Raw genomic sequence first — 13,071 nt, 5'->3', positions numbered from 1 at the left:
AAGAAGAAAATCATTAACTACCTCTAAAACCTGGAGAAAGAGGGACACAGACAGGCAGGCGTACTACAGACTGTACCTTGGGGACGCCACTCCATGCATCTATGGGCTGCCCAAAATCCACAAACAGGATGTGCCACTCAGGTCTATTGTTTGTAGCACAGATTCCATCATTTACAATTTGGCCAAGCACCTCAAGTGGATTTTGGCTCCTCTAATGGGTAACTCAGACCACCATGTGAAGAACACACAAGATTTTGTGAACAAGATCAAGGACCTTCAGCTGGAGGCAGATGAAAGTATGGTGTCATTTGTCCCATCATTAGGAGCGACAGCTACCCTGTCATTGGGAGGGTGCTAACTAGAGCATAATAGGTGCTAATTAAAGCAATTGTTTAGTCACTTGCCAATAGCAGTCTGCCTCTCGGTAGGAGGGGTCTGGTTAGGTTTAAAACTCCAGCTTTTGTGGCTTCTGTTTGTTCTTCTCTACAAGAGTCAAGGCAGAAGTCAGACTACCAGAGCAAGAATTTTAGCTGAGGAAGCTTCTGCGTTTTGAAGGGAAACGTCCCCGCGTCAAGCGACCCAGTCCAGTCAAAGATTCAAGCTTCTCTACTATGGAAACAACCTGGACAACTGAGAGCCTTCACAGAAACATTAAGCGTCTGTAGTTCCTGCAGTGATGCACATCAGCCTTGTTCTTAAAAAATAGGAACTAGCACAGTTTGTTTCCACTTCTCAGGCATCCTCTCACTTTCCACAATTTAATTAGTCAATCTGGTTAGAAACTCCACTGCCTTCTCTATAGACAATTCTTGCCTTCACTGGAATGTCGTCTGATCCAACTGCCTTCATCTTCTTCATAGCTCCCCTCACTTAGAATTTGATCTGGTGTTATTGGCGCATAAACAATGAGAAAAAGAAAAGAAAAACACTTCTGTAAGAAGTAAAAAAAAGTCAGATAGACAAAACTATATTCACTGTTAAACAGGTAAAATGTAATGGAATGGACAGTTCAAAAACGGGTGATTGGAGTACAGATCTACAGATGTACAGTACCTTACAATGCAGGGATGACCAATCTGTACTTTATGGTGGCGGGGCAGAGTAAATGGGAGCCTCTGGCATTGTTTTAGTTCAACTGCAGATGAAAAGCTGTTTTTATGTCTTGACGTTTTAGTCCTGATGGACCTCAGCCATCTGCCAGAGGGGAGGGTGACAAAATGTTTATGTCCTGGGTGGGAGGGGTCACCCACAATCGTCCCTGCTCGCCTCAGGGCCCTGGAGGTAAACAGGTCCTGTAGGGATGGCAGACTGCAGTCGATCACCTTCTCTGCTGTGTGGATGGTAAGCTGCAGTCTGCTCCTGTCCTTAGCAGTAGCAGCAGCGTACCAGACGGTGATGGAGGAGGAGATGATGGACTCAATGATGGCAGTGTAGAAGTTCACCATCATTGTTTTTGGCAGGTTAAACTTCCTCAGCTGCCGCAGAAAGTACATCCAGGCAACAGAGGGACTCCACAATGGCAACTGGGCAGTCACACAGGGTGATGGGGTTGGCCAGGACAGGGTTTTTCTGACATCAACAACCAACGCCATTGCCTTGTGGGCATAAAGGTTCAGATTGTTCTGTCTGCACCAGGACAGCAGGTGATCGATCTCCTATTTGTAGACAGACTGGTCCCCATCAGAGATGAGTCTGATGAGGGTTGTATATGTATCTGTAAACCTCAGGAGCTTCACAGACTGGTGGTGGAGGTGCAGCTGTTGGTGTACAGACAGAAGAGTAGAAGAGAAAGAATGCAGCATTGGGGAGGATCCAGTGCTGATGGACAGTGTGTCGGAGATGTGCCCTCCCAATTTCACATGCTGCCTCCTGTTAGACAGGAAGTCAGTGATCCACGGACAAGTGGACTCAGGCACACCAAGCTGAGAGAGCTTGTCCTGCAGCAGGGCTGGGATGAAGTCCACAAACATAATCCTGGCATAGGTTCCTGTGAAGTCCAGAGGATGGAGGAGGAAGTGGAGGGCGATGTTGACAGCTTTGTCTGCAGACCTGTTGGCTGTGTCGGTGAACTGCAGGGGATCCAGGTGGGGGTCAGAGATGGCCTTGAGGTGTGTGAAGACAAGGCACTCAAAGGTCAGGAAAATGGGTCTGTAGAGATTAAGGTCAGGACAATGGGTCTGTAGAGATTAAGTCCTGTAATTCTTTGTTTTTTGGGTGATGGGGATAATGGTGGAGGTCTTGAAGCATGTCGGCACTTGGCATGTGTCTAGTGAGTGTCTAGTCTATGAACCCGGGAGACAGTTGGTCTGCACAGCTCTTCAGTATGGATGGAGAGACAGAGTCAGGTCCGGCTGCTTTATGTGGGTCCTGTTTCTTGAAGAGCCTGCTGACATCCCTCTCATGAATGGAGAGAGTTGCAGTGGGGGAGGAGGTGCTGGTGGGTTGGAGCTGATGGTTGTCATTGGAAATGGTAATAGGACTGTCTGGGTTTAAAGCCCCTTTCACATTGGCGTATTCGTAGAGCTGCTTATTGTGGTGTATCATCTACGCCGAGTTGAGCAGCTCTCTGCCCACTTTTAGCAGCTCTACGTCGAGTTTTTTCCTCCCTACGCAACAGTATGTTGAGGGCTACGCGCGTAGGACGGAAGAAATTAAACATGTTTAATTTTCTTCGGCATAGAGCACTGGACACAGTTTTAAACAGGTCTGCGCAGCACAGTGTCACTGCATGCAAGTACACAACCAGAAACTGAGTGCGTGCATCCAGAGGAATCAGCTGGAGAGCATGAGAACATGATCACACACCCCACAGCGCCTGTGTGTTCCGAACAGGGAATCGAACCTCAACTCAGAAATCCAGAAACACAACAGAAACAGCAGGTCGGTCGCTCTTTCTCTCTGTCTGTCTGTCTCTCTGTCTGTCTGTCTGTCTCTGTCTCTGTCTGTCTCTCTTTCTGTCTGTCTCTCTGTCTGTCTGTCTCTCTCTCTCTCTCTCTGTCTCTCTCTGCCTGTCTCTCTCTCTGTCTGTCTGTCTGTCTCTGTCTGTCTCTCTCCCTGTCTCTCTCGCTCTGTGTCTGATCAAACCTGAATACATGCTGTGACTCTTTAAAATAAAAGCCTTGTCGCTGCATGTTGGTGTGATCATCAGACGCCCTGATCAATCAGGTCTGATCAGCGGACCTGATCGGAACAACCAGAGCTTTAAAAGATTAGAGTCGCAGTTCTTCATTCACAACAGCTTTAACCACAGCCAGACTCGGCAGCATCTGTACACAATGAAAATGATCCAAGACAAAAAAGAAAAAAAAAAAATAATAATAATGATTCTGTGCAGTAGAGAACAGAGCGCACTTCCACAGATGCAGAAAATAGCAACTTTGGCTACATATTTGGCAGTAATTCAACTGTAAATACCTCATGATATAGTCCACTGTTTTTCCAAGTGCAGCTGGCAGGAGTGAATTGGTTTTAAATATCGCCAAGGGCTACACGCGACTGTGTGCACACATTAAAAAGCAAACACACGCAGCAAATCTATGAACACGGAAAAAGGCTGAGTACACACGCATTTCGGGCATACCTAACCCTCTGGGGCCAACGCCGTCGTATACAACAGCTAAGACCAAGCTTTACTCAATTATAAATAACTTTTTAATGATATGAGATAGAAACTTCCTTTTTTTGATGACAATTATTATTGTTTGCTGTGTGTTTTGAATAAATGTGTGTGGAAAATTATTTTTCGCTTTATTGTTTCCTTACTTATTTTTGATTGTAAACCTTTACTACACTTCTAAAACACAACAAAAACATATATTCTGAAAGCACAGGTTGTCCTGAAAAAAATGAGACATAAAACTTGATTGTGGGATGCAGGGAGAGCTGTTAACAACAATAATAAAACATTTATGCCAAGCAAATGAACTGTCCAAAAAAATGCCCTTGGACCCCAGAGGGTTAAATGAAACACAACGCCGCAATATGCAGCTCTGCGAATATGCCAGTGTGAAAGCGGCTTAACACTAACCTAGGGTTTGTTGTTGTTATACCTCCCCATGGTGTGTGTTGGTATGCAGCAGTCCTCACAGAAGTTGATGTATGAGGTCACAGCATCTGTGTCCAGACTGGGGATGAGTGAGTACACCACTATCTGTATCTGTTCAACCATCTAAATGATCTGTATCTGTACTCGGAGTGGGCGGGGCCTAAACTGAAAGTGGGTGTGGTTTAACCAGAACTGGGAGGGGCTTACATCTGTACATTATTTTAAGTCTGAAATTGATCTGGATTGATCAGAAGTTGCTATATTTATTGTTTAGTTGAAAACTATTTACAGAAAAGCAGAAAAGCCTCAAAACTGAGATTCAAATCATTGATTTTGATCACAAAGTAAGAGAACTGTTCACAGAACAAGTTTTTTATGAACTCAGAACATGAATATTCTTAAGTGTATGAATGAATAACAGAACAGCCTCAGAATTGAGATTCAATGTCGCAGGAAATTATGAACGACTAAGTATGCGTGAACAAGAGTTGTCATACTCAAGACAACTTTCTTTTTATTATTATTTTTTACTTATTTTATGATTAAATTGTGATTTTTTTTTTTCAATTATTTATTTTTACTACCTAACGTTCTTGGCATTTTGATTAAGGTGTCTGTGTGTGTCTGTGTGCATGTGTGTGTGACTGAGTGAGAGGGAAAGAAAGGTTGTTCTAAGACTGTTTATTTTTTAATGATCTGTGTGAACTTGGTGATTCATGCAAAAATCCAGTGATGGCAAACAGGGAAATACTATGTGAGCCTTGTTCACTGTATTCTTCTCAAAAGCACCGCGTTCAGTACGAGCCAAATTTTCCAACTGACTTTATATCACCAGCCAGCAAACAATTATATTAAAAAAAAACCCCGACCGGAGTGGAGGCAATGACCAACACAACACCAGCGATTTTCAGCCCTGTCTTGTCAAATGCACCATGTATGTTATGAAACAAGTTCACCAAGTAACTTTAAATACCATACAAACCAAAACAGAGAGAGATGAATTGAAGATAAATTAAGGAGCACAGCAACGTGAGCTAGAGTCAAGCCAAGCACAGAGAGAGAGAGAGATCCTGTCTGTGTGAGAAGCTGCAGTGAGACGGGTTTGTGCAGGGAGGGGCGGGTGCTGTGTGTGACTGGCCAATGACAGAGTGTAAAGACAGTCAGTTAGCCAATCAGGATTTTCCTTCACCACGAACACAGATATTGATGAGTTTCACTCGGATCATGCATGTGCTCATCAAAAATGCTTTATCCGTACCGGCTCAGCCCTAGTCCAGACTGTTGGTGGCAGTCTTGAACACATCCCAGTCTGTGCTTTCCAAACATGCCTTTAGATCCTCCACAGCCTCACTGCTCCACTGTTTAGATATCCTTATTACAGGTTTACAGAGCTTTAGTTTCTGCCTGTATGTAGGAATAAGGTGGACCATGGGGTGGTCAGAGTGGCCCAGTGCAGCACGGGGGACGGCATGATAAGGATAGTTCATAGTTGTGGAATGGTGATCCAGAGTTCTGTCCCTGTGGTCAGACAATTAATAAGCTGTCTGTATTTGGGGAGTATTTGGGGAGTTCGTGGAAGAGGTTACCTTTGTTGAAGTTGCTGAGGACAATAACTAAAGAGATTACTAAGAGATTAGTTCGCTCCACACAGTATCTGATCAGTGAACGTGCATTGTGCCTCATGCATGTTAGCCGGTAGTGGAGTGTAAACACCAACCAGAATGAATGATGTGTACTCACGGTGCAAGCAGAGCAGTTTGCAGTTAATAAAAAGTTTCCAGATCATGAGAGCAGTGCTGTTGGATCACTGTCATGTCATTACACCAGCCACTGTTGACTTAAATACAGATTCCATCACCCGTCGTTTTGCCGGAGATTCCTGCGTCTTGGTCTGCTCTGGAAAGTTGGAAGCAGGTACAGCGCAGAGTCAGAAATGCAAATCAGCTGTCATGTTCTTCATTCTTCAGTGCCTCAAAATATTTCCTCCACCTTTATCACCATAACCTCTTGCACATTCTTTCTAGCTTGGTCCCTTTGTCTGGCCAATCAGTACAAGTCTTTTTGTGGGCCCCTTTCACACCGGGCCCATTTCAAGCTGCATTGTGCGGTGTCATGACGACGCCACGTGGATGCAACCTAGTGCCAAGAAAATGTAGCTCAACGCCACAACACCGTGATGGATGCAAAGGATGAAGCGAATCGGACGACAAAAATTAAACATGTTTAATTTTTTCCGTGTCAAGCACAGGACGCAGAAAGGAAGTGGTTTCAACGCAAGTCATGGCAAAGCAACGGTACTCATCATGACTGGAAGCCACACCCTCACTATACAACATTGCTCCATGCCAATTTATGATTCCTGCTGTATTCCATTGTTCCTGAAATATAAATCACGGAGGATTGTTTTTATACCGTGTACACAATGCAGTAAAAACAACACGCTCAAAGAGCACAGAAAAAAAAAAGCTCAGCCTGGCTGCTGCTGCAGCTCCTCACTCTTAAATTTGCTCACAACTATGTTTAAATAATGTCCATAAATGTCCTGCTCACAGACTGATTGCCAGAGATAGGACTCGTCTACATCCTGTAAAAAGTCCGGACATCTCCAGTCCACTCATGGACGATTTGTTCGTGCGCGCACATGTGAACAATTAAAAGAAAAAAAACTGGCTGGCTGCAGGCAGTTCCTCGCTCTCCCCTCAAACTCTCTCATCGTGTTAAACCCATGCACAGAAGACCCCACTCCCTCCTGGCAACCAGGTGCTGACACTGTCCCTGGCTAGTGTGAGAAGGTCCCTCAGCATGATCAATGCATCCAATGCTTTGGTGCTTTGGTGATATACAAATAAACTGTGTGGTACGGCACTTGCAGCATGTCCTGCTGCATGAAACTCTGGTGCATGGTGGGAGCAGCTGAGAGCATTGTTTGTGTCTCTCCCCCACCCTCCAGGACATCTACCTCACCCGCCTCACCTGCAAAGCCCTTTGCATTACAGGCGATCCCACTCACTGTCTCACAGCTTCTTCAGTCTGCTGCGATCAGCAATATATTTCCATTAAACCCCTCGCATGTGGGACCAGAGACATTTATGTGATTAAAAGCCAACCGGTGATTAAAAGCCTGACCATTTATTTTTTTTCACACCGTACTCAGACTCGGACCCACAACATGACGTGTGCATCTGCAAGCTGCAGGCTGCGCAGTGAAAACAGCAAACCCATTGCTGCTTTTACATTTTGATAAGAGATCAAATACATTTGGCAGAAAAACATTTTCAGAGGAAATTTTGACCCAGTCATTAAATGAGGCACAGGTCCCGATGCAGGATTCCAGTAGATTTTTGGCGCCTCCTGACTGTAACTAAGCCGTTACATACATATGGCTCACACTGGATAAGTGTCCTGTCCGATCACAATGTATTTCCATTAAAAACCCTGATTAGTCTGGACATGCAGAGGTACAAATTAAAGTTCAGCTCTGACACTCACTGATTTGTAGAAAGTGGAAGAGGAGTAGTTTTTGTAGTTTTTTTTTCAAACCGTGTTCATCAGGCGTGGCACAACCCGAGCAGGACACAAATGCAAAACTCTCACAAGCAGGCTGGTGTAAGAAAAAGGTTTAATTACCAAGCTGGGATTCGGTACACGGGAGGTCCAGCAGTGAAGCAAAGTGAGAGTGAGATTAATAAAAATATAAAAGTGAATGCAATAACCACTGGCTACAGAATCGTGCAGTAAATAAAAGGACTTAAGTGAACATGAATGACCAATACATGGATAACAGGTACAAGACTAATGATAACAAGAACCAGAACCAGACATGGATAAAAACACAGAAGGCACAGAATACTGACGAAGATTCGAGGCATACTAATAACAGATGGCCCTAAAGGGCCGGACATTTCAGACTCGGAGCCGCAGCCTGACGTGCACCTGTTAAATAAGACACAGCAAAAGGCCGTGATTTGACACTTTTCTTCTTTCATTCCTTCGTCTGCCATCATATTATTACAGTTTTTACAGTGTGCACGCTGATAAATGGATCAAAAAAGTCGGCACATTTACAACACAAAGTCGGTAAAAGAGGAAAATGTTCAGCTTACCTTTGATTTGGAGGTGATGATTGTTATGTGTCGGACGCAGCCCGGAGAACCGACCAGCGTTTGAAGGACCCAGTATAAAATAAGCAGAGCACGGTACAAAGGATAACAGAGTTTAATAAACATAACAGTGATGTGAAAAATATAAAAGTGCGCGGTCTGGCGTGGTGGATTGCGGTGCGCTCCCAGCAGCGCTAACGGTCCGGAGCCAGAACCGGTTTGGACCCAAGGACCCCGCCGACACCCCCCAGGTGGCCGCGACAAACCGAGTCTGTGAAAGAAGAAATCATTATGGGAGTCCACACTCAACACACAGAGAGACCACTCAAAGGTGTACAAACAGCAAACACTTCCTGGCTTAATTGCAAATCAGCTTCCCACCCTGCAGGCATAGAACACCCTGTTCACAAAACTCCACTGCAGTGGAAGCTGATTTAAAAGACCAACATACAGCTCAATATAATAAGGTGTGAGGGACACCACATTTACTGACTGTATAAATGTTAGTCACAAAATCTAACGTACCTCAGGAAGTGTGCTGACGAGCGTGAGACCTCACCCCCTCCTGTTTCACAGACCATGCATCAAACCTGGACGTTCTCTGCATCCACTGATGATGAGATGGCTCTTGAGACGACGATCTCACCCGTCTGGTCACAAGGTCGAGTCTCTGGCAAATACACACTGTGTACTCCAGTCTTAAATGCCACCATGTTCCAATCCATGTAGATGCACCACAGCTGTGAGTCCTGACGAGCCGCAGGTGATCAGCCTCAGGTGATCAGGGTGAGGTCCTGATAAACTCAGCTACACAGCCACTCAGTCCCAAATGCAAGCCACCTGGAAGGAAAAACAAAAGACAGGACAAAAGACAGAAACAAAAAGGCAGCCAGGCCCCCCCAGCCATACAACAGATGATTGTAGAAAGAAAAGCTTGTTGAGGGTCAAATTAATCCAGAATAAAGTATAATCCAGAAACTTTAAAACTGTCACACATGTCTTAGCATGACATGGAGTTACAGAGCTGCAGCTGCATAAATCAGACTTTAAATTAATTAAATAAATCATCATAAATTGTACATTTATGTAAATTTCATAGCTTAACTATTTTTATATTTACCTGGATGTGTTGCTGTATGTGGTTAAATGATTAAAATAAATGTTGAAAACATTAAAGGTTCATTCAGTTCAGCGCAGCTGGAACCAAAATGGTGCCTTGTTCTGAGTTGACGCCACTCTCTCTAATCAAGGCACTCTACCAGGAAGTCTTCATAGAGCATCCAGGACGTTTTCTCTGAGCAATCCAGGACGTCTTCACAGAGTATCCAGGCAGTCTTCACAGGGCATCCAGGATGTCTTCACAGAGCATCCAGAAAGTCTTCACAGAGCATCCAGAAAGTCTTCACAGAGCATCTAGGCCTTCTTAACAGAGCACCCAGGAAGTCTTCACGGAGAACTCAGGACACCTTCACAGAGCATCCAGGAAGTCTTCACAGAGTAACCAGGACGTCTTCACAGAGCATCCAGGATGTCTTCACAGAGCATCCAGAAAGTCTTCACAGAGCATCCAGGAAGTTTTCACAGAGCATCCAGAATGTTTTCACAGAGCATCCAGGACGTCTTCACAGAGCACCCCAAAAGTCTTCACAGAGCATCCAGGATGTCTTCACAGAGCACCCAGAAAGTCTTCACAGAGCATCCAGGGTGTCTTCAGAGAGCATCCAGGACGTCTTCACAGAGCATCTAGGACGTCTTCTCAGAGCATCTAGGATGTCTTCACAGAGCACCCAGAAAGTCTTCACAGAGCACCCAGAAAGTCTTCACAGAGCATCCAGGACGTCTTCACAGAGCTCCACTTTTTCCACATTTTGTTTGGGATGCACCCTGTGTGCCATGTGACTGTGAGCTGCAATCTGAGCTTGAATTTGCACAGATTCTTTTTTGGAAGCTCAAATTATTGTCTTCTTTTGTATTATTGTACTGTTTTATTTTGTTTAAGAGTAAAATTTTACTTTTCTTTATTTATTCTTTATTCTGCATGTCCTTATTTTCTCGTGGATCTTTTTATTATTATGATCACTTGCACCATGGACCTCAGAGAGTACTGCAATTTCAACCCTGTGTAGGTCATACGAGGGCTGTCAATAAAGTTACGGTCCTTTTTATTTTTTTCAAAAACTATATGGATTTCATTCATATGTTTTTACGTCAGACATGCTTGAACCCTCGTGCGCATGCGTGAGTTTTTCCACGCCTGTCGGTGACGTCATTCGCCTGTGAGCACTCCTTGTGGGAGGAGTCGTCCAGCCCCTCGTCGGAATTCCTTTGAGAAGTTGCTGAGAGACTGGCGCGTTGTTTGATCAAAATTTTTTCTAAACCTGTGAGACACATCGAAGTGGACACGGTTCGAAAAATTAAGCTGGTTTTCAGTGAAAATTTTAACGGCTGATGAGAGATTTTGAGGTTATTCTGTCGCTTTAAGGACTTTTCACGGTGCGAGACGTCGCTCAGCGCTCTCAGGCAGCGTCATCAGCCTGTTCAAGCTGAAAACCTCCACATTTCAGGCTCTATTGATCCAGGACGTCATGAGAGAACAGAGAAGTTTCAGAAGAAGTCGGTTTCAGCATTTTATCCGGATATTCCACTGTTAAAGGAGATTTTTTTAATGAAAGATGTGCAGACGGGTCCGCGCGTCGGGACGCAGCCGCCGCGACGCTCCGCCACAGGAAAAACACCTCTGTTGAAAGCCTTAAGGACAAGTTGGAACATGTCCTGCCTGTTAAACAATTTCTCATATACTCACTCCACTGAAAGCCATCAAAAGCCGCCTGGATTTTACAAATGGTTATCAACACGGAGGTGTTTTTCCTGTGCCGCCGCACCGCGTCGGCTGCGTCCCGACGCGCGGATCCGTCCGCACGTCTTTCATTAAAAAAATCTCCTTTAACAGTGGAATATCCGGATAAAATGCTGAAACCGACTTCTTCTGAAACTTCTCTGTTCTCTCACGACGTCCTGGATCAATAGAGCCTGAAATGTGGAGGTTTTAAGCTTGAAACAGGCTGATGACGCTGCCTGAGAGCGCTGCACGACGTCTCGCACCGTGAAAAGTCCTTAAAGCGACAGAATCACCTCAAAATCTCTCATCAGCTGTTAAAATTTTCACTGAAAACCAGCTTAATTTTTCGAACCGTGTCCACTTCGATGTGTCTCACAGGTTTAGAAAAAATTTTGATCAAACAACGCGCCAGTCTCTCAGCAACTTCTCAGACAAAGGAATTCCGACGAGGGGCTGGACGACTCCTCCCACAAGGAGTGCTCACAGGCGAATGACGTCACCGAGAGGCATGGAAAAACTCACGCATGCGCACGAGGGTTCAAGCATGTCTGACGTAAAAACATATGAATGAAATCCATATAGTTTTTGAAAAAAATAAAAAGGACCGTTACTTTATTGACAGCCCTCGTATGTTCATACCGCATTGGCAATTCGTAAAGCTGACTTTGAGTTATGCTTTCCTGGACTTCTTCATTTCACCACCAAGTCTCCTTGTCTTCCTTCCACTGTCCAGATGTCACACCCAGTACCTTCCTGTCTGTCTCCCTCACCACATCTGCAGTGCTATTCCATTTGTCAAAAACTCCTTCTCCTCCACTCAGTGCTTCTCTCACCTGCTCACTGAATTTCACACAACAGTCTTCCTCCTTCAGCTTCCACCATCTGATCCTTTGTTGATTTCTCAGTCTCTTGTGTACCTTCCCCCACTCTCATCCATGGGATGCTACCTGAAATGAAGAAGAAATAATAATTGGTGTGGATGGGTTTGGACCTTAATGTAAAGTAGTTTAAAGTGATTTTTACACTAAATTGGGAGGTTTTGTGTTCAAAAATAGCTTTCTGTTGTTCACTGTCATACTTTCTGTTTTGATCACAGGTTGATAACATTATGTCCACTGCTGAATTTGGTGACCTGGTTGAGTTTTCCTTCCCCATCGGGTTTTCACACTGGGCTGTTTATGATGGAGATGGATGTGTTGTCCAGTTTGCTGTTGCAGGTGAGGATGTATGTTACCATGACACTAAAAGCCATATGTGTATTTCCCTGACCATGTGACAGAGACAAGGACACTCTGTCCTCATCATCATCTGTATTATAATAGCCAAGTGGCCTGTGTGTGTGTGTGTGTGTGTGTGTGTGTGTGTGTGTGTGTGTGTGTGTGTGTGTGTGTGTGTGTGTGTGTGTGTGTGTGTGTGTGTGTGTGTGTGTGTGTGTGTGGCTTCGATTCCGGCAAAAACGGGGAGAGCTGACATTTGTCGTTTGGTATGTTAATGTAGTTTGGGTCAAGGATGAATGCTGCAAAAATGGAAAGTTGATAGGAGAAATATTTTTTTATGAAATTAAACAGTAAACAATGGACATTCTGCTGCAGTGCACCATGGGAGTTCAGGGTTTTAAATGTTGTTATTGTGGTTCATCTTACTTTAACAGCGCAGTTTGTGTTATTGATTTATTGTGTTTTTGTAGTTCAATTGGTTTAGTCAGTTTAGTTAAGTGTTATATTGCTGTTACCATGCGTGAAACGTGTAGTGTGTTTGATGTCTTTCACCACAGTCTTTGTCAAATTAAAAGCACCTGCTTACAGCAGATTGCAGAAAAGACACAAAGCTGTGCGTGTGTGCTTGCATGTATGCTTGTGTGCAGGTGTGTGCGCAGTTTTGATCACACACAACCTGTGTGTCATGATCTGCCCCATATCTGGCTTCTTATTTTGGTTTTGTTTCTCGTCTGTGTCCATGTCTCCAGTCTTCGATCCTCTGTCTTTGATTTTCTGTTCATTATATGGAGGTCACTGGTTTTGTTTTCTGTTTATCATGTATTTTCCGTTAATCATACTTTAGTCACGAATCAAGTTCCGTTCTAGTTT

At 44.4% G+C, this 13,071-nt stretch overlaps 1 protein-coding gene across 1 annotated transcript in view; it reads left to right on the top strand.

Annotated features, from left to right (window-relative positions):
• LOC117512896 overlaps nucleotides 1–13,071 on the top strand; it is a 77,687-nt gene that overhangs the window by 43,665 nt on the left and 20,951 nt on the right. Inside the window, exon 5 of the mRNA XM_034173129.1 lies at nucleotides 12,081–12,201. Within this exon, the coding sequence (XP_034029020.1) occupies nucleotides 12,081–12,201 (121 nt within the window). The remainder of the gene's footprint in view (nucleotides 1–12,080; nucleotides 12,202–13,071) is intronic.

Source organism: Thalassophryne amazonica, chromosome 6 (genome assembly GCF_902500255.1).
Source record: "Thalassophryne amazonica chromosome 6, fThaAma1.1, whole genome shotgun sequence".
Taxonomy (NCBI): domain Eukaryota; kingdom Metazoa; phylum Chordata; class Actinopteri; order Batrachoidiformes; family Batrachoididae; genus Thalassophryne; species Thalassophryne amazonica.
The sequence above is the reverse complement of the archived record's forward strand: the minus strand, read 5'-3'. Positions and strand labels throughout refer to the sequence as shown.